Source organism: Argopecten irradians, chromosome 7, assembly GCF_041381155.1.
Source record: "Argopecten irradians isolate NY chromosome 7, Ai_NY, whole genome shotgun sequence".
Lineage (NCBI taxonomy): Eukaryota > Metazoa > Mollusca > Bivalvia > Pectinida > Pectinidae > Argopecten > Argopecten irradians.
Genome location: NC_091140.1, coordinates 39710284 through 39737604, shown reverse-complemented (window position 1 = coordinate 39737604; position 27321 = coordinate 39710284). Strand labels below are relative to the sequence as shown.

General features: G+C 35.7%; 2 protein-coding genes and 3 non-coding genes across 8 annotated transcripts; 3 read left to right on the top strand and 2 right to left on the bottom strand.

The window, feature by feature from the left end:
• Nucleotides 1-6268: 6268 nt before the first annotated feature.
• On the bottom strand, nucleotides 6269-16743 carry LOC138327216 (transmembrane protein 33-like). The gene is made up of 4 exons (XM_069273196.1): nucleotides 16628-16743; nucleotides 11307-11387; nucleotides 10173-10267; nucleotides 6269-6491 (listed from the first exon to the last, which is right to left on the bottom strand). The coding sequence occupies exons 2-4, from the start codon at nucleotides 11385-11387 to the stop codon at nucleotides 6269-6271; spliced, it is 399 nt and encodes a 132-aa protein (XP_069129297.1). The 5' UTR covers nucleotides 16628-16743.
• A 961-nt stretch (nucleotides 16744-17704) lies between these two features.
• Nucleotides 17705-20225, top strand: LOC138326939 (loricrin-like). 4 transcript variants are annotated; one of them, XM_069272905.1, is made up of 6 exons: nucleotides 17705-17812; nucleotides 18154-18373; nucleotides 18724-18780; nucleotides 18914-19705; nucleotides 19824-19871; nucleotides 20027-20225. In XM_069272905.1, the coding sequence occupies exons 1-6, from the start codon at nucleotides 17755-17757 to the stop codon at nucleotides 20157-20159; spliced, it is 1308 nt and encodes a 435-aa protein (XP_069129006.1). In that variant the 5' UTR covers nucleotides 17705-17754; the 3' UTR covers nucleotides 20160-20225. The 4 variants fall into 4 exon arrangements, with proteins under 4 accessions (XP_069129006.1, XP_069129007.1, XP_069129005.1 ...); XM_069272906.1 differs by having other exon boundaries at nucleotides 18911-19705; nucleotides 19827-19871; XM_069272904.1 differs by having other exon boundaries at nucleotides 18911-19705.
• Nucleotides 20226-23318: 3093 nt separating this feature from the next.
• Nucleotides 23319-23390, bottom strand: Trnap-agg (transfer RNA proline (anticodon AGG)). Its single transcript has one exon. It is a non-coding gene; the product is annotated as a tRNA-Pro (tRNA).
• A 448-nt stretch (nucleotides 23391-23838) lies between these two features.
• On the top strand, nucleotides 23839-23910 carry Trnap-ugg (transfer RNA proline (anticodon UGG)). The gene has a single exon. It is a non-coding gene; the product is annotated as a tRNA-Pro (tRNA).
• A 2624-nt stretch (nucleotides 23911-26534) lies between these two features.
• Nucleotides 26535-26606, top strand: Trnap-cgg (transfer RNA proline (anticodon CGG)). The gene has a single exon. It is a non-coding gene; the product is annotated as a tRNA-Pro (tRNA).
• Nucleotides 26607-27321: the final 715 nt, after the last annotated feature.

The following is a 27321-nucleotide window of genomic DNA, read 5'->3' as shown; positions in this document are numbered from 1 at the left end:
ACTGAATGTTCAGCTTTTAGCAGTTGCTTTTAGCACTGACTGAATGTTCAGCTTTCATTGCTATTTAGCACTGACTGAATGTTCAGCTTTCAGCTTTTAAGCACTGACTGAATGTTCCAGCTTTCATTGCTATTTAGCACTGACTGAATGTTAAGATGATCATTGCTATTTAGCACTTGACTGAATGTTTCAGCTTTTAGTTGTTTATGCTATAGCACTGACTGAATGTTTTCAGGCTTTCATTGCTATTTAGCACTGACTGAATGTTCAGCTTTTCGTATTGCTATTTAGCACTGACTAGAATGTTCAGTTTTCTTGCAAATTTAGTACAGACTGAATGTTCAGCTTTAAGGTTGCTATTTAGCACTGCTAAATGTTCAGTTTTCAATTGCTATTTAACACTGCCTGAATGTTTCAGCTTTCATTGCTATTAAACACTGACTGAATGTTAAGGCTGATATCATTGCTATTTAGCACTGACTGAATGTTTAGCTTTAGTTGCTATTAAGCACTGATTGAATGTTCAGCTTTCATTGCTATTTAGCACTGACTGAATGTTCAGCTTTCATTGCTTTTAAAGCAATGATTGAATGTTCAGCTTTCATTGCTATTTAGCACTGACTGAATGTTTCAGCTTTCATTGCTTTTAAGCACTGACCTGAATGTTCAGCTTTCATTGCTATTTAGCACTGACTGAATGTTATGATATTCATTGCTATTTAGCACTGACTGAATGTTCAGCTTTACATTGCTATTTAGCACTGACTGAATGTTCAGCTTTCATTGCTATTTAGCACTGACTGAATGTTCAGCTTTCATTGCTATTTAGCACTGACTGAATGTTCAGCTTTCATTGCTATTTAGCACTGACTGAATGTTCAGCTTTCATTGCTATTTAGCACTGACTGAATGTTCAGCTTTCATTGCTATTTAGCACTGACTGAAATGTTCAGCTTTAGTTGTTTATTTAACACAGACTGAATGTTCAGCCTAGCTTTAGTTGTTATTTAGCACTGACTGAATGTTCAGTTTTCATTGCTATTTTAGCACTGACTGAATGTTCAGTTTTCATTGCTATTTAGCACTGACTGAAAATGTTTAGCTTTAGTTGCTATTATAGCACTGATTGAAATGTTCAGCTTTCTTTGCTATTTAGCACTGCCTGAATGTTCAGCTTTAGTTGCTATTTAACACTGACCGAATGTTCAGCTTTCATTGCAATTTTGCAATGACTGAATGTTCAGCTTTAGTTGTTATTTAACACTGACCTGAATGTTCAGCTTTCATTGCTATTAAGCACTGACTGAATGATTCAGCTTTCATTGCTATTTAGCACTGACTGAATGTTCAGCTTTTTCAGTTGTTATTTAACACAGACTGAATGTTCAGCTAGCTTTAGTTGTTTACTATTTAGCACTGACTGAATGTTCAGCTTTAGTTGCTATTTAACACTGACTGAATGTTAAGATATCTATTGCTATTTTAGCACTGAACTGAATGTTTAGGCTTTAGTTGCTATTAAGCACTGATTGAAATGTTCAGCTTTTCATTGCTATTTAGCACTGACTGAATGTTCAGCTTTCATTGCTTTTTAAGCACTGACTGAAATGTTCAGCTTTCATTGCTATTTAGCACTGACTGAATGTTAAGATATCATTGCATAGTTTAGCACTGACTGAATGTTCAGCTTTAGTTGCTATTAAGCACTGACTGAATGTTCAGCTTTCATTGCTAATTAGCACTGACTGAATGTTCAGCTTTAGTTGCTATTAAGCATGAACTGAATGTTCAGCTTTCATTGCACTGAATTTAGACTGCACACTGACTGTCTGCTGAGAGATTAGCACTGACTGAATTTTCAGCTTTAGTTGCTATTAAGCACTGACTGAATGTTCAGCTTTCATTGCTAATTAAGCACTGATCTGATGTTCAGCTTTAGTTGCTATTAAGCACTGACTGAATGTTCATGCTTTCATTGCTATTTAGCACTGACTGAATGTTCAGCTTTCATTGCTTTTAAGCACTGACTGAATGTTCAGCTTTCATTGCTTTTAAGCACTGACTGAATGTTCAGCTTTAGTTGTTATTTAACACGGACAGAATGTTCAGCTAGCTTTAGTTGTTATTTAGCACTGACTGAATGTTCAGTTTTTCATTTGCTATTTAGCACTGACTGAATGTTTAGTTTTCATTGCTTTTAAGCACTGACTGAATGTTCAGCTTTCATTGCTTTTAAGCACTGACTGAATGTTCAGCTTTAGTTGTTATTTAACACAGACTGAATGTTCAGCTTTCATTGCTATTTAGCACTGACTGAATGTTCAGCTTTCATTGACTATTTAGCACTGACTGAATGTTTAGTTTTCATTGCTATTTAGCACTGACTGAATGTTCAGGCTTTCATTGCTATTAAGCACTGACTGAATGTTCAGCTTTCATTGCTATTTAGTACAGACTGAATGTTCAGCTTTAGTTGTATTTAACACTGACTGAATGTTCAGACTTTAGTTGTTATTGTTAACACTGACTGAATGTTCAGCTTTCATTGCTATTAAGCACTGACCTGAATGTTCAGCTTTCATTGCTATTTAGCACTGACTGAATGTTCAGCTTTAGTTGTTATTTAACACACAGACTGAATGTTCAGCTAGCTTAAGTTGCTATTTAGCACTGACTGAATGTTTCAGCTTTAGTTGCTATTTAACACTGACTGAATGTTAAGATATCATTGCTATTTAGCACTGAATGTGAATGTTTAGCTTTAGTTGCTATTAAAGCACTGATTGAATGTTCAGCTTTTCATTGCTATTTAGCACTGACTGAATGTTCAGCTTTCATTGCTATTTAGCACTGACTGAATGTTCAGCTTTCATTGCTATTTAGCACTGACTGAATGTAAGATTTCATTGCTATTTAAGCACTGACTGAATGTTCAGACTTTAGTTTGCTATTAAAGCACTGACTGAATGTTCAGCTTTCATTGCTATTAGCACTGACTGAATGTTCAGCTTTCATTGCTTTTAAGCACTGACTGAATGTTTCAGCTTTAGTTGCTGCTATTTAGCACTGACTGAATGTTCAGCTTTCATTGCTATTTAACACTGACTGAATGTTCAGCTTTCATTGCTTTTAAGCACTGACTGAATGTTCAGCTTTAGTTGTTATTTAACACAGACTGAATGTTCAGCTAGCTTTAGTTGTTATTTAGCACTGACTGAATGTTCAGTTTTCATTGCTATTTAGCACTGACTGAATGTTCAGTTTTCATTGCTATTTAGCACTGACCGAATGTTCAGCTTTTAGTTGTTATTTTAGTACTGACTGAATGTTCAGCTTTCATTGCAATTTTGCACTGACTGAATGTTCAGCTTTCATTGCTTTTAAGCACTGACTGAATGTTTCAGCTTTAGTTGTTATTTTACACAGACTGAATGTTCAGCCAGCTTTAGTTGCTATTAAGCACTGACTGAATGTTCAGCTTTCATTGCTATTTAGCACTGACTGAATGTTCAGCTTTCATTGCTATTTAGCACTGACTGAATGTTCAGCTTTAGTTGCTATTTAACACTGACTGAATGTTAAGATATCATTGCTATTTATCACTGACTGAATGTTTAGCTTTAGTTTGCTATTAAGCACTGATTGAATGTTTCAGCTTTCATTGCTATTTAGCACTGACTGAATTTTCAGCTTTCATTGCTTTTAAGCACTGACTGAATGTTCAGCTTTCATTGCTATTTAGCACTGACTGAATGTTCAGCTTTCATTGCTATTTAGCACTGACTGAATGTTCAGCTTTAGTTGCTATTTAGCACTGACTGAATGTTCAGCTTTCATTGCTATTTAGCACTGACTGAATGTTCAGCTTTAGTTGCTATTTAGCACTGACTGAATGTTCAGCTTTCATTGCTATTTAGCACTGACTGAATGTTCAGCTTTTCATTGCTTTTAAGCACTGACTGAATGTTCAGGCTTTAGTTGTTATTTAACACTGACTGAATGTTCAGCTTTCATTGCTATTAAGCACTGACTGAAGTTCAGCTTTTTCATTGCTATTTAGCACTGACTGAATGTTCAGCTTTAGTTGTTATTTAACACAGACTGAATGTTCAGCTTTCATTGCTATTTAGCACTGACTGAATGTTCAGCTTTAGTTGCTATTTAACACTGACTTGAATGTTAAGATATCATTGCTATTTTAGCACTGACTGAATGTTTAGCTTTAGTTGCTATTAAGCACTGATTGAATGTTCAGCTTTCATTGCTATTTAGCACTGACTGAATGTTCAGCTTTCATTGCTTTTAAGCACTGACGTGAAATGTTCAGCTTTCGTCATTGCTATTTTAGCACTGACTGAATGTTAAGATATCCATTGCTATTTAGCACTGACTGAATGTTCAGCTTTAGTTGCTATTTGAAGCACTGACTGAATGTTCAGCTTTCATTGCTATTTAGCACTGACTGAATGTTCAGCTTTCATTGCTATTTAGCACTGACTGAATGTTCAGCTTTCATTGCTATTTAGCACTGACTGAATGTTCAGCTTTCATTGCTATTTAGCACTGACTGAATGTTCAGCTTTAGTTGCTATTTAGCACTGACTGAATGTTCAGCTTTCATTGCTATTTAGCACTGACTGAATGTTCAGCTTTAGTTGCTATTTAGCACTGACTGAATGTTCAGCTTTCATTGCTTTTAAGCACTGACTGAATGTTCAGCTTTAGTTGTTATTTAACACAGACTGAATGTTTTCAGCTAGCTTTAGTTGTTATTTAGCACTGACTGAATGTTCAGTTTTCATTGCTATTTAGCACTGACTGAAATGTTCAGTTTTCATTGCTATTTAGCACTGACCGAATGTTCAGCTTTAGTTGTTATTTAGTACTGACTGAATGTTCAGCTTTCATTGCAATTTTGCACTGACTGAATGTTCAGCTTTGCCATTGCTTTTAAAGCACTGACTGAATGTTCAGCTTTAGTTGTTATTTTTAACAGAGACTGAATGTTCAGAGGCCAGCTTTAGTTGCTATTAAGCACTGACTGAATGTTCAGCTTCATTGCTATTTAGCACTGACTGAAATGTTCAGCTTTAGTTGCTATATTTAGCACTGACTGAATGTTTAGCTAGCTTTAGTTGCTATTTAGCACTGACTGAATGTTCAGCTTTAGTTGCTATTAAGCACTGACTGAATGTTCAGCTTTCATTGCTATTTAGCACTGACTGAATGTTTTAGCTTTAGTTGCTATTAAGCACTGATGAATTTTCAGCTTTCATTGCTATTTAGCACTGACTGAATGTTGCAGCTTTCATTGCTTTTAAGCACTGACTGAATGTTTCAGCTTTCATTGCTATTTAGCACTGACTGAATGTTAAGATATCATTGCTATTTAGCACTGACTGAATGTTCAGCTTTAGTTGCTATTTAACACAGACTGAATGTTCAGCTTTAGTTGATATTTAGCACTGACTGAATGTTCAGCTTTCATTGCTTATTTAGCACTGACTGAATGTTCAGCTTTCATTGCTTTTAAGCACTGATTGAATGTTCAGCTTTTAGTTTTTATTTTTTACACAGACTGAATGTTCAGGGCCAGCTTTAGTTGCTATTAAGCACTGACTGAATGTTCAGCTTTCATTGCTATTTAGCACTGACTGAATGTTCAGCTTTCATTGCTATTTAGCACTGACTGAATGTTCAGCTTTCATTGCTATTTAGCACTGACTGAATGTTCAGCTTTTATTGCAATTTTGCACTGACTGAATGTTCAGCTTTAGTTGCTATTAAGCACTGACTGAATGTTCAGCTTTCATTGCTATTTAGCACTGACTGAATGTTCAGCTTTCATTGCTATTTAACACAGACTGAATGTTCAGCCAGCTTTAGTTGTTATTTAAACAGACTGAATGTTCAGCTTTCATTGCTATTTAGCACTGACTGAATGTTCAGCTTTCATTGCTATTTAAGCACTGACTGAATGTTCAGCTTTCATTGTTATTTAGCACTGACTGAATGTTCAGTCTTTCATTGCTATTTAGCACTGACTGAATGTTCAGCTTTCATTGCTATTTAGCACTGACTGAATGTTCAGCTTTCATTGCTATTTAACACTGACTGAATGTTCAGCTTTCATTGCTATTTAGCACTGACTGAATGTTCAGCTTTCATTGCTATTTAGCACTGACTGAATGTTCAGCTTTCATTGCTATTTAACACTGACTGAATGTTCAGCTTTCATTGCTATTTAGCACTGACTGAATGTTCAGATTTAGTTGTTATTTAACACTGACTGACAACAAAGGATACTGGTAATTGGGTAGCTGTTGAGGAAGATGAGGGAGAAGAAGAGATAATGACAGCTGTCTTCCAGCACCAGCATCTTCAGGAACGCCATGTTTAACTGGAAGTTAGGGATCCGCTGGTGTAAACGTAGGGCGCTGGTGGCAGCATTACTGATTAGGGCGCGCTGATAGAACCCGTGGGGGCCACTCCTGTGGAGACAAAGACAATACATCATAATAACAGAACATTAAATAGATCACTGATGGACAATGAAAACATTGACAACTGATTATATCTAAGTCAGAGTCAAGATTTATACAAACTCTGCACCCCTCCCCTGCCCACCTTCCTCCCAGAGTGTTTCTAGCCATGTCTGGTTACATCCCAAGAAGACCTTAATTTATGAATGAATTTCTCCATTTCCCCTATTCAAAGTGAAAATTTTGAATTTTAATGATTTTTTGGACTATATAAGTAATATCTATTTTTGACTTTTGATCATGATGTCCTTGTCATCTTTAGTCAATGTCTTTGTTTATGTAACTTGAAATCTCATGAAGTGCTGTATCATATGTGATATGTATATTTGATCTGCACCTTTTCCTTACCCTATAATAGTGCTGCAACGGTACGCTTCCCCCACGATACGATACGTATCACGATACTTGTCTCACCATTCGATAAGTATCACAGTATTTATTGAAATAATTTAAAGAGAGAAGATTCAAGAATGAACTTTCAGAAAAAAACATAGAAAGCTACCACACATCATAATTTTAATATTAGTAAGAAGTGAGAACAGAATTAAGAACAAGAGGCCCAGAGGGCCTGTATTGCTCACCTTTTTTTAAGTATCTATCACAAAGACTCTTACAATTAGAATAATTAGCAAAAATTGACCCCACCACAATTTTGATTAATTTGAATCCCAATTGCAACCATATAAACGTATATGCTATATATATAGATACCATACAACTATGAGTGCTATCCAATACATAATTTCAGAGAGAAATGAGGCCCTGGGGGGGAGGGGGGGGGGGGGGTCAGCCCCATCGTTTGTTTAATTTTGAATCCCAAACATATAAGGATACAACCATTACATAATGAGTGTTATACCATGCTTTGTTTCAGAGAAGAATTTGTTTACATGGCAATAGCCAAATTGACCCCTTTCCCTTTTGACCCCACCCCTCAGGCCCCAGGGGGTCAGTCCCATCATTTGTACTATTTTGAATCATCGCTCTAAAGGATGCATTATGAGTGCTATCCCATGCTTAGTTTCAGAAAAGAAGCCGTTTATAAGGAAATAGGTCAATTTGACCCCGCCCCTCAGGCCTCCGGGGGTCAGCCACATCATTTATACAATTTTGAATCCCAACCATATAAGGATACAACCATTACATTATGAGTGTTTATACCCATGCTTTGCTTTAGAGAAGTAGTCGTTTATATGGAAATAGCCAAATTGACCCCTTTTGACCCCGCCCCTCAGGTCCCCTGGGGTCAGCCTCATCATTTGTACAATTTGAATCCCCGCCCTATAAGAGCATGCTACCACTGCATTATGAGTACTATCCCATTCTTAGTTTCAGAGAAGAAGTCATTTATATGATATAGCCAAATTGACCCCTTTTTGGCCCCGCCTCAAAGGCCCCAAGGGGGTCAGCCTGACCATTGTACTATTTCCAGTCAGTAACCTGTAAAATTTTGTTAAGTTCTGACCAGTAGTTATGGAGAAGTAGTCAATTGTTGACAGACAGACAGACAATGGACACCATGGTATAGCATAAGCTCACCTTGGTCTTTCGGACTAGGTGAGCTAAAAAAAGAAATGTACAAGCTTAGTAATTTATTAATCTGTATTAATTTTAATCTAAAAGTTTTAATAATCATATAGTTATTTTAAAGTATTAAATTAGGTTACTGTCCATCTTAGTAAACAGGTGAATCAATTGCCGTGAATCGGAAAGACGATCACCGTTCAGACTCCTTATTGTATTTTCAGTGAATTTCACTGCACATGTTTTTATCAAATTTGATCGTTAACAGAAGAATGTTTACGTATATTTGTCTCAGCCAAATGAGCAAACGATCGTGATTAAATTTCAACGTGCTTACATGCAGTTGTATGTAACATCGTATACATGTGTAAAAAAATGTCGTCAAGTTGAAGCCATGCCTTCACACTTTAACATCGGGTTGTATTTGGGAAATTTGATCCGTATTGTTATTGATATGACGAAAGTTTGATAGTATTTCAAAGTTTAATGCAAGTATTAACTGCATAAAAACACCGTAGGATGTATTTTTTGTAGCCACAGTAAAATACGAAACTTGCAGCAATACTGACTGCGTAAACAAAATCGTATCATGGCTGCCGAAATGTAAAGTTTCTCCAACTGATCATGAAGTATAAAAGGTACATTATGTTCACAAATAAACATATTTGAAACTGTAAATGCCTTACATAGACGCTTTAGTTAGTAATTGCATCAACAGAAATCTAGATTAGAAATCTACAACTACATAAACGATTTGGATCAATGGCCAATATCTTTGGTAGAAAGTACTGATAACTGCTCAAAAAATCCTGATTTCGCATATCCGGAAACTGGTGGGGCGTACTGTGATATATAAGAAAAAATAACTGTGAAACTGAACCGTGTAAAAATGATAAATACTGTGAACCCATGAACCTCATGTATGTAATAAAATTAATATCTTGGGTTTTTTTTATGATGAAATTTATCACCATTGATATAACAAAAGAAAGACACATTCCATACATGCCCATACATGTTCTAGGAGCAGTTTTTTATTGTTCTAAATATTAGACTCTTGGGCAGTTTTTAATAATCGCTTAACAATAACAGCATAATTAACTTAGAGTAATAGTATCATAAAATTTACTAAGCTTATAATTGAAAAAAAATACCAGAATCGTTAGCAGTAGTAGTTCAAAATTGTAATTTAATCTGAGAGAGAAAAAAAGTAAAAATAACCATTTTAATTTTTATTTATGTAACTTCAGTGTTACTACTGATAAATTTTTATTCATTAATATATTGTTTTTTTCTAAAATAAATTCACGACACAGAAATTCTAAAAAATAAAACTTTTTTTTTATCCATTTTTAAAAAAACGTGGTTAATTTAGGAAATCCGGAAATACTATAAAATCCGGATCATCTAATACAATTACGCCAATAATGGCGGGCCAGTTACGATAGCAAAGTTTGTGTACATCCCATCAAATACTAGATAAGCCTATTTAACATTAAAAACGTAGAGTAAATCCATTCACTAGTGTGTAAGCAGTATTTTTTTGTTGTACTGTTCAGATCCACGTTAGCTGTAGTCATAAAATTTATTGAAAAGCCAGCTGATTGTTTCTAGGCGGCCTAGAGAGGTCGGCTTCTTGACTTCAGTTTTTACGTTAATACACAGACGTGAAGTTGATATGACACAACAAGCCAAGGTGGAAATAGCCCAAGGGGAGGCTGCTAATTAGGGCCACATTGGGTGTTTGGACCAGGGGTCATGGAGTGGTTACTCTCGTTCTAAAATTAACCTAGCATGTACACAAATATGGCAACGAAAATAAAACGGAGGGGTTTATATAGAAATCGGGAATTTAGACTCCTCCTGCCGGGAGACAATAAAAGGCTGACCTACCCTATAAATGGTGTTGTGTGACCTTACCCTATAAATGGTGTTGTGTGACCTATAAATGGTGTTGTGTGACCTTACCCTATAAATGGTGATGTGTGACCTTACCCTAATAATTGGTGTTGTGTGACCTTACCCTATAATTGGTGTTGTGTGACCTTACCCTATAAATGGTGCTGTGTGACCTTACCCTATAAAAATGGTGTTTTGTGACCTTACCCTATAATTGGGATAAAGAAGAAGAAGGTACATATGACGGTGAAGATTCTCGTGAGCCACAGTCCTGCCTCCACCTTGTTGGACAGCATAAAACCCTACAACACAAAGAGAACTTTGTAAAGATCACTTTAATTTAAAGAAGCACTGATTATGTTAATTGTATCAACATAATTTGTAGTACCAGGCCTAGGGGTAATCATCATTTTGAAAGCAGAAAACCTTTAAACTAAATGATGTAGCTATTAATTCATTAAACTATAATCTTCATGTCAGTGAACCTGATACATTTTTCTTCAATCCAGCTACAGAGGACTGTAATGCAATCAGAACAGAGGACACTGTCAGCTATCAGAACAAGGACTGTAGCAACAAACAGAGGACGCTGTACAGCAATCAGAACAGAGGACGCTGTTAAGCAATTAGAACAGAGGACGCTGTACAGCTATCAGAACAGAGGACGCTGTACAGCAATCAGAACAGAGGGCTGTACAGCAATCAGAGGACGCTGTACAGCAATTAGAACAGAGGAAATACACTGTACAGCATCAGAACAGAGGACACTGTACAGCAATCAGAACAGAGGACGCTGTACAGCAATCAGAACAGAGGACGCTGTTAAGCAATTAGAACAGAGGACGCTGTACAGCTATCAGAACAGAGGACGTTGTACAGCAATCAGAACAGAGGACGCTGTACAGCTATCAGAACAGAGGACGCTGTACAGCAATTAGAACAGAGAAATGCACTGTACAGCAATCAGAACAGAGGACGCTGTAATGACAAAATTTATCTGCATGGTCTCTGATTTAGTGATTACCAACCCATTCCAGTTGTTCAGCCCAAAAAACAGACAATGCACGTTACTGTATTCCACTAAACCTGCCTATATATATTAAGCTTTTATTTCTTGTTTGCAAAATAAAAAAAATAATAATACAATGTATATAAAAGGCAGGTTTAACGGACTAGTATATGCTGAACTTGTCTATATAAGGGTATATATATACACATTAGGCTTTATTCATTTTATTTTTTTTTCCTAATACTGGTATATATATTATATTAGGACAACTAAAAAATACCCTAATATATATGTATAATACAGGCAGGTTGAGTGGACGTGTGTTGACTTACCATTACACTCTGTTGAGGAGGAGGTGGAGAAGGAGGCGATGTTTGTTCATCACTGGTATTATTACTGTTAGTATCTGCCATCTGCAGACAAAGAGAAATATAGAAATGTCAATTTAAGATGTAAATAAACAGATAAACGTTAGATATAACAAATTAATCACAAAGTAAATATATCACTGAAGTTATTACAGTAGATGTTGTTCGGCCTAGCTAGTTCATTGATGATTTGTATTGGTGAGTTTAAATTTCTAAGGGCAGGGAAAAATACACATTCCTGTTGAATTGAACTTTGGAAACGAAAGCTGACCAGTCTCAGGTGTGAAAAACTACCCCTCAAAGAAGCTGAAGCATGCTTCGTCAGCTGAGTGACAGAGACTGTATTTAACACTATTTGTCCCCATTTGAGTAATAATGTAGAAAGTTGTATTAGTGATGGTGCCATGTAAAAATTATGACACCCTTTTTAAAACAAATTTGTGTTTTCATTTCACAGAATCCTGCATTTGGGTAACTAAATGATTACTCAAATGTAGGATTGTTACTCATATATGAGATTGTGCCCAACCCAGTTTTGTGTTAAAGCCAATTCATTATAGGTAGCCTAACTATCAACAAAAAGTCAAGTTAGATTGACCCCGATATTGTTAGTATTTGAACATGTAGTTGAAGTTGCCAATGGAAGCTTAAGTCAGAAAGTTCATAAGCCGTTCTTGGAAGATTTCGGACTAACGTTCTCGGCAACAACGGTTTGTTTGACTAAATGGGACCCATCTAGTGATGTTCAAAATTTATTTGGTTTTTATCAAAAGTTTCCTTATTATTATCGTTCATCTTTTTTATTTCACTTTAGTCCTGTCTCTGCATGATTTACAACAGGATTTTTTTTTTAAATTCTTCTAAATCATGTAAAAAATAAGACAGATACTGGCAGGCGACCAGTTCTCGCCATCGCATCTGTATCTTTACAGATACATCTGTAGGGCTGCAACGATACACCAGTACTCCGATACGATACGTATCACGATACATGCCTCTCGATTCGATTATTTTCGATACGATACTTCTGTTTTATGCCATCTTGCGTTTTCAACAGTTTTTTTACTTCTGGATTTTAAAATGTACAAATAAATCATACCTAAAAGAGACATTTTTTATGTTTGATGTAAATATACATAAATTTCTCCAATTATTACAAAAAAGGTAAAAAAATTGATGACTTGAATATAAGTATATGTAGCCATCTAACTGTAACAAAAAATAATAATACTAAGTTCATATATTTGTATACTTGAAATATTTCTAAAGCAATAATATACTTATTTAAATGTTATATTTAAATATCTCTTTAAATTGATTGAACAGGGTTCAAAATTATAAATAATTATCATTTTATTGTGAGCTTGTTCTCAAAACAACTAGCTATATGCCTAAAATACTAATAAAAATCTTTTGACCTACTAATTAAATTATTACATTTAATAATGTTTAAGAGAAAAAAAATCTCTGTGTTCATGAAATTTCAATACAAATTGTTTTTATACCAGTAAAATTCATTGACATTTGAGTAGTAGGCCATATATCAGTAATAAAATTTAGTTTAAATCCGGGTTTGTTATACCTATCCGACTCCTTTATTACAATTACCAAATGCCAAAATGGCGGCCATTACGATTGCAAATTTCATGACTTCCATCAGACAATGTAGGCCTATTTAACACTGAAAACGTGAGTAAATCATTAACAAATGTGAAAAGTGTTTGCTATTGATGCGACTCTTACTAGCTGTAGTCATTACATTTATTGTAAGGGCTTTAAATATTGGTGGCTTGTTTCCAAATCGGCCGCAACCAGCTGGTCGACTTCTGCAACAGACACACGTTAGTAGGACTAGCTCACTACCAGGCTTAATAGGCTCAGGCTGTTAATCAAAACAGGCGGAGAGATGGTCAGAGAGTGTTTACACCTCTTTTGGGTCTGATCCCATGTCTGATAATCTTGATATGGCTAAGATTTATTGCTTCAAGTGTGAGTGTAAAGACTGCATCGTATCGAACCGAAACGACAAGGCTGTATCGTAAAATCGTATCGACATAGAAATATCGCGATTCAATGTGTATCGCGATGAATCGTTTCAGCCCTAATTTCCACGCAAATTTAGTCAATAAAGCCTTCATTTGTTAGAAGAAACTGCATGATTTCCACAAAAAATTGTTTCAAAGTTTGTCTATGATCATACAATTACATATGCAATGTCGAAAATTGGTACTCGGCGAGAAACTGTTCGCTTGCCAGTACGGATATTGGAACTTCAAATGTTTTAAGTACAGTACCTGAACCGTTTAACGTTCCCAAATTTGCGTTTCGTTTGCGTTTGCGTTATTTCCGTTAGCAATCGTTAGCGTTAGCAATCGTTTATCGTTAATCGTTATCGTTTGCGTTAGCAATCGTTAATCGTTAGTTGCGTTTACAATCGTTTGCGTTAGAAATCGTTTGCGTTAATCGTTAGCAGGACCCACTTCCGCTAACGTTAGCCACTAAAAATAGAACCAAATGCCGGTGAGATGCTTTGACGATCCGGATATGATATATTACGTTTACCGCTTCGTGTAGAAGCGATTATCATAACATCTATGAAATAAAAAAAAATATGAATAAAGTGTATTGTATTGCATTTTATATCTCTTTTGGATGTATATATGTTTGTTAGATGTGGTTGAAATAAAAAATATGTACAGTAACAAGATCGCATACATGACGTACGCTCCTATCCGTGAAAACGTTCTGAAATACTCGTATTTAAATGACATTTCAAAACTTAATGTGATTATCACTATTTTTATTATTATTATCAGAAACGTAGTTACTATGATTTCTGCGAAAGCAATTCAAATATTAACGAAACTGTCTTACAGAATATTAATGTCAAAAGCATTATTTTAGAAAGAATCCACGACAACTGAAAGATTACACAAGAAAATAGCTAAAACAGATAATAAAAATATAAAAATGTTATTACAGACACGCTGCATAATATTCTTCTTGTTATGTTAAATATTATCAATGTACGAAGAACGCAAAAAAAGACTCGGGAGATTTGTAAACAAATTCGTGAAAAAAAATCATTAATATGACGAGTTTGAACACGGGGAATAGGTGAGATTTGGCATTTACATGTACATATTTTTAAACGCAATTAATTAGTACTTGTATCTATATGAAAATGGAATGAATGATGTAAATGTTTGCAATGTACGAGTATACCTACAACTACATGTAGAACACGTGTAGAGAATTCGAACTGTGCAGGGGTACATGTATCTGTACGTTACATTGTAAGCCTTCACACGTACTGTACGCGTGTCAAATCAGACACGGATATACGTTTAGCTCATATCAATAAAAACTGGACAGTCACCTTCTCACATGTGTTCGTTGTTATTTGTACCTGGAATCTTTTCAATTCCCAGCGTGACGCGCACGGGTATTTTACCTGCACAGGTATATAGGTCACGACTGGTGTTACCTTGTGTCGACCCCCTGTAGCTGGCCACGGGCGGAGTTCACCTGTAATTAACACCTTCTTGGGAGGGAGATTAACTGTATACCCAACTTACCTGTGCCCCGTACAAAAATGTACACTGTGACAGTACATTTCACGGACATAATTTATATGTACTGTCGTATTTCAAAATTTTGATGTGTGCAATATGCTTTCCTATAGATTACGTTGGAATGAATTAGCTTACACTTATACATTGTATGAATAATTAATTTGTTTAAACTGTAAATTGAGGAGTTGCTTGATGTGAAATGTGATCAAATAACTATATTTCTTACACCAGTTACAAATATACGTAGACAATTTTACAGTTATCTTCAGTGTACATACATGTATGCATGTGCATCACTATCTTCATCGTCGTTGTCATCAATGATTATGCATAATTGAATTAATTTGAATATAAACAACTGGAAGTGAAATATTTTCATTCTTTATATCTTTATTATATGCATGAACTATAAAATGAGAGAACTGCAAATGGCGAAACACGAATTCAAATGTTCAATCTTTAATCTTTATTACAGTAGCTGTGGCGTATGTACGTGCATTTGTAAATGTACATGTACGACCCTAAAATCGATGCCTAGTCAATTGTAAGCAATGAGCTTTTATGAATGCACACCCTAGTAACCTCTTAATACATACGGTTGTACAAGTAATTTGTAAACGTACGTGTGAAGTGGAAACTTCGTATCGAGTACAGTCGTGTTTGACTTCATTGTGTAATTATCAGTAAAGAGATGTTGTAACAATTTGTTATTTCTTAAAATATCGGGTAAATATGACACTTTAGAATAATACCATTCTTTATCCATACATACAGTTGCACATGTCATTCATTTTGTAAACGTCCATTATTTTGTCCATGGAAACTTTGCATCGAGTACTGTCGTCTTTGACTTCATCGCGTCCATATAGTTTTCATAGGCAAATGTTTATATGATATACAGAAACTTTAATCCCGAACATACTCCAGTTTTTCCTGTACTTTCGTTTGTATTTCAAAACATCAAGATCCGTAATATATTTACCGTCAAGCCGTGTCCGTGATTATAACAATGATATTTCCGGTTTATCATAGCCGATCGTTTTGCGTTTTGCGTTAATCGTTAATCGTTAGCCGGTATTGCGTTAATCGTTTATCGTTAATCGTTAATCGTTAGCGTTAGCAATCGTTAGCGTTAGCTAACGGACGATTTTCTTGCGTTGCGTTTGCGTTAGGCTGGGAACGTTAAACGGTTTAAGTATCAGAGATTTAGAAAACCGTCTGACCAGGGTTTATCAAATCTCTGGTAATAGTATAGTAAATAAATGAATGTAAACAGTAATGTACTACTGTAGCAGCTTGAAACATCTGACGGTCTAAGGTAGACCTACATTTGTATCTATACCTGTATACTAAGGCCGTTTTCGATTATGCGGTTTGACTGGCTGAACCTAGTTGTTTGTTTATGAATAAAAGACGGACCTGGTGATTTTATATTGTTTTCAGACGAGCCTTGACAAAGCCTTTACAGGCCTGTATCATAAACTGCAGATCCGTCAGGATTTCTACTTGAAATAAACACTTTTACAAACGGTCGAACCGGTTGTTCCGAATAAACGAAAACGGGCCAGTACTCATAATCTTTCAACATCAACAGCGTTTTCCCGACCACTGCCGGTCTGATCATCAATGGGTAAATGAAGGTTTTAAAAACGGCTGAGCTGAAATGTGAAATAGGTTAGGTACCTGTACTCTGATTCTGTCGATATTTACCTTTACTTGCTCTTAAATCACTGGTAATGCAACGTGTTTCTCTTTCGGCACTGTCTAGATGATTCTAGTTAAATGATAACACCTTTCCAGCCTCCTTGTAAGAAGAGTGATTATTATACAAAGGGAGTAAGAGTTACTTCCCATGGTACGTTATTTTCAGGAAAAAGGTCCGCCTCCTAATTTCGGTATTTACCCCCACTCATAAACAATTCATTATCGTCAAGTATGGAACAACCATTTTCCGTATTCACTGGTAAAACCATCGTGATGTAAAATTGAAAATGAAGTCAAAATAAGCGTGTGGCAGTTAATGCACTGGTGAACGCCAACTGAGTTTAGTAAGGTTACATTTAGTGGAGTAGCTACAATATTGTAGCTCAAAAGACTTTTTGACAGAAAATGGTGTCGTCTTCAGAGCTACATGTACAATTGGTGCCTATTACTGCTAATTGAGCAAAGTAATGATTATGCAAACCTTGTGAGCGGTAAGGTAGATATTAAGAATGGTAGTTATGTTTGTTTTGGACAAAAAATAATATGCAAATGCATGTATACGCTTAAAATAATTGGAAACCTACAAAAAAGTATAGAAAACTATGCCCGAGTGATTTTCGGAGGCAGTGCTCCACTACGACACATAGGGACCAATTCGTACCCGGCCGAAAGGTATAGTAGGCCGGGTACGTATATTCGTTCTAATAGTGGAGTTACAATGGGAATGTATAATTGTTTTATTAGTGTAACGTCCTATGAACAGCCAGGGTAATGTAATGGCGTGCCAGGTTTGTTGGTGGAGGAAAGTCAGATTACCCGGAGAAAAACCACCGAACAAAGGTCAGTCCATGGCAACTGCCCCATATGGGATTCGAACTCGAAACGCAGAGGTGGAGGGCTTGTGGTAATATATATATCGAGACGTCTTTACTACTCGGCCACGCAGCCCTCCGGAGAAAACCAAAACCAATAATTCTGTGGCACTGAGTTCGCATTGAAAAAGTCATGACTTTTCACTGGTGACAAGCCCATGTTCTCTGTCCCAATGACCAGTGAATGGCCTTATCTGTGGCCCAATTAACACGTCTGATAGCACTGACCTCAGCTGGTCAGTCCGTGTCCAAGAGTTCACGATGAAGGTTTGGATTTGTCTTTCTCTCATCGTCTTTCCAGCTATCGTAATCGGCGATGGTAAATATGGCGCATTGTTAAGTTTTAAAATGTAGAATATGTTTTCATTATGATTCGAATATTCCACAGAAATGGTCTACATGTAATTCGTGTCTTTCTATATAGAAAACTAATAAAAAATGCAATGCTAAGTTTTTCAATCAAATTAGAATGAACTTTTCGGATATATTTCATAAGAATATTTATTTTGTATATTCTCAGTTCTCACTAATTACCAGATGGAGGTGTGCATGTTGAGAGAATATATTCAGAAAAGTAGGGTTTAAATCTGACCGAACATGATGTACATAAGTTTATTCCGAAAATAAACCGTATAATCGGGCATGTCCTTTATGTTGAAGGCGGGACTTTCGATCCCAATGGAATGGCATTTGGATCCAATACCGGCAGTACCAATACTGGGGCCACAAGTGGTGGTTTCGGTGGGGCAGCAGCAAGCGGTGGTTCCGATGGTGGAGCCAGCTTTGATCCTAACAAGATAAATGCCAACTTCGGAAGTAGTGGTGGCGGATTTGGAAGTAGTTCTGGTGGGTTTGATACCAGTGGTGGGTTCGGAAGCAGGTGCGTAATACTAAATAGTTTCTCTTTCAACGAATAAATTATACCAATTACATGAATGCTATCTGATGCTATATGGTTTTATAAAAAAGAATATGGAAATGAAAATATGAGACTATAAGATATTCCTTTTGGTTTTGAACATTGGAATTTCCAGTTGCTTCAGCGGAAATGGATTTGGCAAGAATTTGGTAGTGGAAGAAGTAGTGGATAGAGTTTAAATCCTAACGACATCTGTGGGCAGGCGTAGTGTTTGTATGTTAAATGGTGATAGACATGATCTGATGTACCTATCAACCTGAGATACTCTTCTGTATTTTAGAAAAAAAATTATATGCATTTTTTTGTATCAGTGGTTCTGGAAGCAGCGGCAGTAGCGGCGGCTTTGGCGGAAGTGGATTCGGCAGCAGGTATGGAATACAGTGTATTTTTCGAAACACTGTGTATTTCTACGGACTTTTTTAAGTATTTTCTAAATATCGTTTGATCACATACGTTAACGTTACAAATTGAAGTTCTCTAATACATATATATCATTAGCAGTGGCAGTTCTGGTGGATTTGGCGGAAGCGGATTCGGCAGCAGTTCCGGTAGTGATAGTGGAAGCTCTGGTGGATTTGGCGGGAGTGGATTCGGCAGCAGTTCCAGTGGTAGTTCTGGTGGATTTGGCGGAAGTGGATTCGGCAGCAGTTCCGGTGGTGATAGTGGAAGCTCTGGTGGATTTGGCGGAAGTGGATTTGGCAGCAGTTCCAGTGGTAGTTCTGGTGGATTTGGCGGAAGCGGATTTGGCAGCAGTTCCGGTGGTGATAGTGGTAGCTCTGGTGGATTTGGCGGAAGTGGATTTGGCAGCAGTTCCAGTGGTAGTTCTGGTGGATTTGGCGGAAGTGGATTTGGCAGCAGTTCCGGTGGTGATAGTGGTAGCTCTGGTGGATTTGGCGGAAGTGGATTTGGCAGCAGTTCCGGTGGTGATAGTTCTGGTGGATTTGGCGGAAGTGGATTTGGCAGCAGTTCCAGTGGTAGTTCTGGTGGATTTGGCGGAAGTGGATTCGGCAGCAGTTCCGGTGGTGATAGTGGTAGCTCTGGTGGATTTGGCGGAAGTGGATTTGGCAGCAGTTCCAGTGGTAGTTCTGGTGGATTTGGCGGAAGTGGATTCGGCAGCAGTTCCGGTGGTGATAGTGGTAGCTCTGGTGGATTTGGCGGAAGTGGATTTGGCAGCAGTTCCGGTGGTGATAGTGGTAGCTCTGGTGGATTTGGCGGAAGTGGATTCGGCAGTAGTTCCGGGGGAAGCAGCAGTGGAAGCTCTAGTGGATTTGGCGGAAGTGGATTCGGAAGCAGGTGAGGCTAATCAGTTTTTTGTATTTATCGTTTTTACGTGTTATAATATTTCAATTATGTTTCTAATTAGTTTGTTTGATTGCTTGACATTTTATTTGGATTTTTTCTAAATTTTCAGTAGTAGCGGAAGCAGTGGCGGTTTTGGCGGAAGTGGATTTGGAAGCAGGTGGGCATTTTTGTTTACAGTATCAACATCCGACACATCTTACATTATTTTACAGCAACAGTACTAGTAGCAAAAAGTGTGGAACAGCTTATATATTTAATTTCAATAAATGCTTGAATACATGTATTTCAAAAATGATCTTATTGTTGTTACAGCTCTGGGGGTGATAGCAGCAGCGGAGGATTTGGCGGAAGTGGATTTGGTAGCAGCAGCTCCGGTGGCGCAAGCGCAGGAGGAAGCTTTGATCCAAATGCCATTAATGCTAACTTTGGGGGACGGCGACGATAGGCTCACATTTGTTACTTGTTATTATTTACATAAACTACATAAACCATTAACTTTGTTAACCATTAACTCACGGTCTGTTTTTTTTCTATAATTATTCATGTTATATGTTATCAGTCATCACGTTTTCGGTCCAGCCTAAACGTTCAGTCTGTTAACCCCACAGGGACCTGGCACGATTTTTTTTAAACTAACAGTATACATATATACATATTATAGTATCAAGGTTACTATAATATATGTATGTATACTATTGGTTAAAAATTTTCGTGCCAGGTCCCTGTGGTTAACCCTGTACAAAGAGAGTGGCCCTCATATCAAGGCCATTTTTATGGAAAAGTTTGAACCTTTAAAGGTCACCAAGTTTCCGAAACAACACTTGAAAGTTTATCAGTAATAAAGTTAGAACATTTAAAGATGCCAAATGGTATATTTTTATAAATCCACCGTTGGCAAATGGTATATTTTTCTCTATCAAAAACAGGAGCAGAAGATTTAGTATTTTTCTTCAGTCACAAAAGTTACGTAATTTACACCATTACCATCATTGAAAAGCTTGAGCTTTTACTTTTACTCCAAGATAAAAATATTAGAAATACACGGTAATTAATTGCATCTCAAAAAAATCTGTGGCACTACGTGTACATTAATGTATGTACCGTACTATCCTCCCTGTAGTACTGTACTATATATATTTTCTCTCCATATTAAACCTATTCAGAGTTATAAATGGATTTATCAATAGTTTTTTTTTCACTTGAAATAGTAGACTTGTGCTTCTGAGATATTTTCAATGAAAAAATCATATTGAATTCACATTGCTTCAACCCTAAATACGCCCGCCCCTGGTGGTTATTTATAGATTAAGGAATCTGAATATAATCAGATATAATTATTAAGAGAAATATATACAGCCCATGCACATGTACAATTATTGCTACCATGCTGAGTAGGTAGCAATTATAATCGGTCGCTTTGCCTGACATTTTGTTGGGATTCAACCTTGGTTACATTTATGTGTTACATGTAGGATACCGGAATCGGCCGAGATTTGCCGAATGAAAATTAAGTTCTGCGAATTTAGCCGGGAGCAGCCAATCTTAGTATGGCTAGATTAGACGGTTAAACCTATTAAATTGGTCAATTCGCTTTGTATCACTTAGAGATAAAATGTGGAAATGGCAGTTTTATGACTCATTTCAGTCCTTTTTATAGTGAAATAGTACATATGTGCAAACTGATATGTTTGCAATGTTTATAATACTTTGACGTCTAAACATTTTTACATTAATCAGTATGTCCGAAAAAATGGGAAGCAAGCTATTTGCCGCTTGACGGAGATATAATTATTTTTCTTCTTATATATATATATCTATCCCTATTACATGTGTTAATTTTAATGTCGTCATGCTCAGATGTGTTATACACAGTGACTTGGGAATTAAGGGAATTGCCTGTACGTAGAACTTAACAGTTTACTTTTCTATCATATATTTTTGTTATAAATTTCTGTATGCTTTTACCGTTTTATTTTTATTTTTCTATTTAACATGCTTAATCCCCATGGTATAATGACATATCAAAATGTATTCAGCTAATATTGCCTGGCCCCTGTGATGTTGCACTACTTCGTTCATATGTTGTGTAATATACATATGTAATATAATTAAGAGTACGCATGCGCACATTTTATTCATATATTATGACCTGTAGATTTGCATTTTCGAAATCTCTTTTGGTCGATCTTTCGAAAATGTTTTTGATATCATTAATAACAATAAAGACAAAATTTCTGACCACGACATGAGTAAAAGAAAACTTTTAAAGATGTTATCTGTTCAAGACAATCTTGTTTAAAATATACCGTTAATTAACTAACCTTTGTTTGGGCTGCTAATATGAATAGATTTCCGATGAAGTCATGTTTATCATTTTTCAACAGTAATTTCAACGACCTACAGCTTTCGAACCCCTGAGGATCTCCCTCATCAGTTGAAACATATCTGTCATGAACATTGGAATAACAGATCGATCTACACATGAAAACAGTTTCATTATTCAATCACTCATGCATGTTGCATTGAACATGTTGTATTCCCAAATACATCATTATTGTATTATTTTCCTAGGCTACTTTTTATCTATCGATACCCCCCTTCTCCCCCTCCCCAATCTTATCCCATCCATATGTATTATTCTTTGCCTAAGTTTATGATATGCAAATATTTCGCTCAATGCAAACTATTGTGATATACATGTATACCATTTTCTGGAATATTATTGCACCAGATAAACTTTATTTTTACATAATTGACATTTTGCAAAATTAGGTCACCGTGACCTATTTTGTAACAGTAAGTTATATTTTCCAAAATGTTTCATTCACGAAATATCATTTGGTTCCAACAAAACCAGACAAAACAGAAAATTGAGCCTCCTATTTACATTCCCCCCGCCCCACCCATAACTCACAAGGTACTTCGACCTGACCTTAATCATATGTCGTTGACACTTTAATTTGTATTTAGCGCATACAGCGGCACCGCTTTTTATTTAGCAAAACATGTAACGGTAAAACAAATACAGTAGTTTGGACCCCTGGTTGGTATAACGGCTATAAACAGCGCATCATATAAAGCTACAATTATAGACATTATATACATGTATACTGTCAGAACTTCTCGTGAAGCGCCTCCAGATATCTACATTACGTATTAAAGCTACATATTATGTAGTAGAAGACAAGCTATTTCCAGCTTTGTGATATTTGTATTCAGGGCAATAATCGATAGAAATATGCATAAGAATAAATTTAAACACTTTGGCAAATTCAACTCGTCGTGTATTTTTATCATAAATATGTATTTTCGGATGAAGTTTTTAACAATTAGTGACGCAACATGATATATGATTATTGACCTTCAAATTATCATATGTATGCCATATGTACCAGCAGAAATCACTTAACAATTACGTCTGTAAAATGTAGACCTGGCTTATGATTAGTAATACAACCTGACATAATCTTATCATGGAAATTAAAAAAAATAATATCCCAAGTTACACATATTTCAAATGTAACTGTGTGTCATTTACGATTTGCCGTTTGATAACTACTAACAATAAAATTTTAAAAAAAATTAGTAAAATAAAACAAAAGTGGGGCTCGTCCGGGATTCGAACCCGGGACCTCTCGCACCCTAAGCGAGAATCATACCCCTAGACCAACGAGCCATACTTTCTGGGAAAGTTAATATTTAATATAAACGTGATGAGAAAGAAACTGGCGAACATTTCTTGTATAAATAGTGACATTCCACTATCATGAAGTAAAACCTTTTCAAATTACGGCAGTTGTTTAGATTAAAATCTTTCGACTGATATATCCATACTAACTCACGTCCGTTATTGATATACTGTACGCTATGGTTACCCATATGTCTTGGTGATGCATATTCAGCTACCAAGTTATAATCCATTGAGAAACAATACCTTACACACACTTTTAAACGTTATGGTCAAAAATAACATAAAAATAGTCACACAACGTGCGATTTGTAACAAAGAAAGTCATAATGTTGAACCGGAAGTCATCAGAAGCTGGTGCGTGTATACCGGAAGAAGGCGTTCATATCAGAGCTCTCCGGTATATATATATTGGCAACCCTCACATCTGTATAGCGGCTTGTTGGTCTAGGGGTATGATTCTCGCTTTGGGTGCGAGAGGTCCCGGGTTCGAATCCCGGACAAGCCCGATCATATTTTTTAAAATTTTATATGAAATCCTTATTTGTTTGAGTTTTACGATCCACAACTATTTTAATCCTTCATGTTAAAAAAGGTATACAATATAAGAAATATGATTTAAACTAAAGAGTTGAAAGACATTTCAAATCAAATCACATCATATACCATGCAATGATCTATGTGTAGCTGTGATAATCGATATGCTATCATTATTTCGACTTTATAAGTGACGGCCATACATGTAGTTCTCAAATATTTCTCATGACGTATATAGATCACAGCTGGTGTGCCAGACACATATACAACTAATATATATGATTCTACTTAGTGTGCACGAATAATTTATTGTCAAATGTTGAAAAGTATTTTTATTTACAGAGCAGAGGTCTATGTCTAACGAATTATTGTATAACATTATAATTCAAAAGAAATAACAACAACAGCTGGATTTTTCGTTTGTTGCATGTAAACTAAAACTACAAAAAATGTAAACTAAAAAAATCTAGTTAAGCCGAACAAACAAACTAGTGGGATGGGTTGAATAGTTTCTTCGCCAGTCTGAAAAGGCGTTCTAGGACCAAAACTGTCGGACTTTCCAAAAAAAAACAGCATCTATGACTTATAGAGTACAGGACTGTAATTTGATAATCCATAGTCATGTTGATCAAGTTGACTACGTATTATATTTTCGTAAGAATATGGAAAAACAACACATTTTTATTTTTTTTTTTCAAAAAAAATTGGTTAATTATTCTTTGATACAGTTTTAATGAAAACAGAGCAGTAAGAATGTAATGTTTCGAACATTAACCCGTTAAAAATAATTAATGACTTTCATGAAATTTAGTGTAACCTATCATCGATGGTATGCGTCTAGAGAGAAAATTCATTTAGTACGAGTTACGCCCCCTTTACTGTGTAAGTAAAGCATTACGAACTATGGGTCGGCTTTAGTTGTCGAAATGAAAACAAATATGGAATAAAATTTGTTATTGAAAAAATAAAAAAATGTAATCTATCAATATTCAAGTAAGCTTTCAAATAGTATAAACGTTAATTTGTTAATTATAGTAGTGCGGACTCGAATTCCACGACCCAGAGTATCACTAAATACGACAAAAAATGTCGATCCAGTAAATAGTGACTAGTAAATGCATACCCTATTATATATCTTATGCGACAATAAAAGATATCTTACATACAAACATATTATATATGATGTATTTATCAATTGTCAGGTTGGTATAACACAATAGGAAGCGAATGAATTAAAAAGATCTTAATTTTTATATTACATAAATATATAATTATATAGCTTTTTGTTCGATTATCCGATGTGCTTGATAATTACAAGAAGAACAGTGGCCATAGAACGCCACCCTGAAGACCCCAACGTCAGGCAATGAAGTTGTGATGTCACAAAATGAATATTTTTAAAACTCAGTGTTTTGAGAAATGGAAACATCGAGTCGATATGCTATATATCGAAACACACGTGGTCATGTGTAAGGTAGGGAGAATAGGAGAAAATCAGAGCATATCTAATATTCACGTTTATAAAATATCTTACAAAAGAAATAAGATATCTTATATATATAAGATATTTTGGACTTAAATATTATATGATATATCGTATATATTTTATATCTCTTATTCCATACACAAAATTTTATTATAAAGAAGTAATTTTAGACAAGCAAATGTGTAGAAGTTAGAAAAGGGTTCTCTCAAATATTCGAATATTTATCTTCAATTTTTATAGATGCCATTTTTTTAACTTTATAGGTAAGTGTACATATGTACCGATGATAATACTCCTTCAAAGATCTGTGATGAATTTTTAAAAGAATTTTTAGAAAAAGACAGAGAAACGTTAACGTTGTTATATATATACTGGAGGCAGGGAGACTGTTTTGGAAATACGATTAGAAGAGCTATGAATCTTTCAATATTGAAGGTATCTGGAAGTTTCAAGTGAAAACAGTGTGGACTTACTACAGGTCTTGATATTGATCTGTGTAGTCCACTTTAATAAGGATATGCATTACAGCAATTTTCAGTTTTAAAGAGACTGAGGGGAAAATTTACTAAGAAGTGTAAAATTACTAATTGCACTGATAACATTTGACATATTTATGCTTCTCAATCAAGTATGTCCATTGGCGTGTTTGTGCAAAATAGAGGCCAGGTCTCCTTGAAATAATGTGTATTGGACAAGACCACAACCGACGACACAGACCGGTTCGTTTCTCGGCTAAGTTTCCAGAGAATAAGTAACTGACAAATGTAGAGAGGAATATCGAGTTTGAAAGACCCTCATGCCGATTTTCTCTTGTTTTAAATAAACTGACAAATGTGGTGTATTACTTTATATATTACACATGTATTATACATGGAGTCTATATTATACATGGATTTTTCAAAAACATAAATAAAATACATCATTTTTCCCCATTTACATTTGGTGACAGTAGTTACAGATTCCCCATGTAGAATAATAACGACTCAAGTGGCTGATATAAACCACCATACCTGTTAGACAGATAAGACACAATCAATTGTGTACTAATGTACACGTAAACTTACTTACCTGGTGGACATATGCAACAGCTGTCAATTGTTCTTTCATCAGGCTTGTTGGTCTAGTGGTATGATTCTCGCTTCGGGTGCGAGAGGTCCCGGGTTCGACTCCCGGACAAGCCCAACTTTTGTTTCGTGACAATTAGTAGCATTTTTCTTCGGGGTCATGATATATATACTCCCTGTTCTCTGCTGATACTGTCTAAAGAGGAGAAGTGAGTGTGATCACAAAGGGCCATGAAACCTCTCATCATGTGTAAAATGTTTTAAAGTGATAACTTTTTATAATAAATAATTTCTAAAGTCAATCAAGACCAAACTGTTCGCATTCTTAGCTAAGAAGACTAATTCAATTGAGGTTTTTATTTTGACACAATATATAAATCGAATTTGCCCATTAATTCCGATCATGAATCATTTAAATTTCTTTCATTGGCCTATCAAGTGAATCGGTAATAATATCAGTTTCATGTAAATGACTTTACATTATAATGTTCCAGCTTTGAAAAGTACCCGATTTTGGTATTGGAAGTTCAATATATTTGTGTTTATTTCACGTAAGAAATTCATCTAGATTTTTTACACATTTCTCGTTATAGTTAAAAAGAATATTTATTATAAATTTATTGTTCATGTCCATTTATCCAAATATGAGTTCATTTTAAAGGTGAACAGAAGATGACTTTAATGCTCTGACTTCCATTTATATATCAAGATGAAAGATTTCCAAAGAAAAACTATCACGGAGAGCGCACATTCATATATTTTTGTACTGTTGCCAAGCGATCTCCAGGGTTCCCCCTCTCGCCAACTGAAACCTCCGATAGCACATCGGTAC

Excerpts from the sequence above, each read along its gene's own strand:
- LOC138327216 (XM_069273196.1), bottom strand. The coding sequence starts at position 11,387 with ATGGCAGATACTAACAGTAATAATACCAGTGATGAACAAACATCGCCT. Across the intron at positions 10,268-11,306 it reads CTCCTCAACAGAGTGTAATG|GGTTTTATGCTGTCCAACAA; the intron begins GTAAGTCAACAC and ends TTTGTGTTGTAG. Across the intron at positions 6,492-10,172 it reads TTCTTTATCCCAATTATAGG|GAGTGGCCCCCACGGGTTCT; the intron begins GTAAGGTCACAA and ends TTGTCTCCACAG.
- LOC138326939 (XM_069272904.1), top strand. The coding sequence starts at position 17,755 with ATGAAGGTTTGGATTTGTCTTTCTCTCATCGTCTTTCCAGCTATCGTA. Across the intron at positions 18,374-18,723 it reads AGTGGTGGGTTCGGAAGCAG|TGGTTCTGGAAGCAGCGGCA; the intron begins GTGCGTAATACT and ends TTTTTGTATCAG. Across the intron at positions 18,781-18,910 it reads GGAAGTGGATTCGGCAGCAG|CAGTGGCAGTTCTGGTGGAT; the intron begins GTATGGAATACA and ends ATATATCATTAG.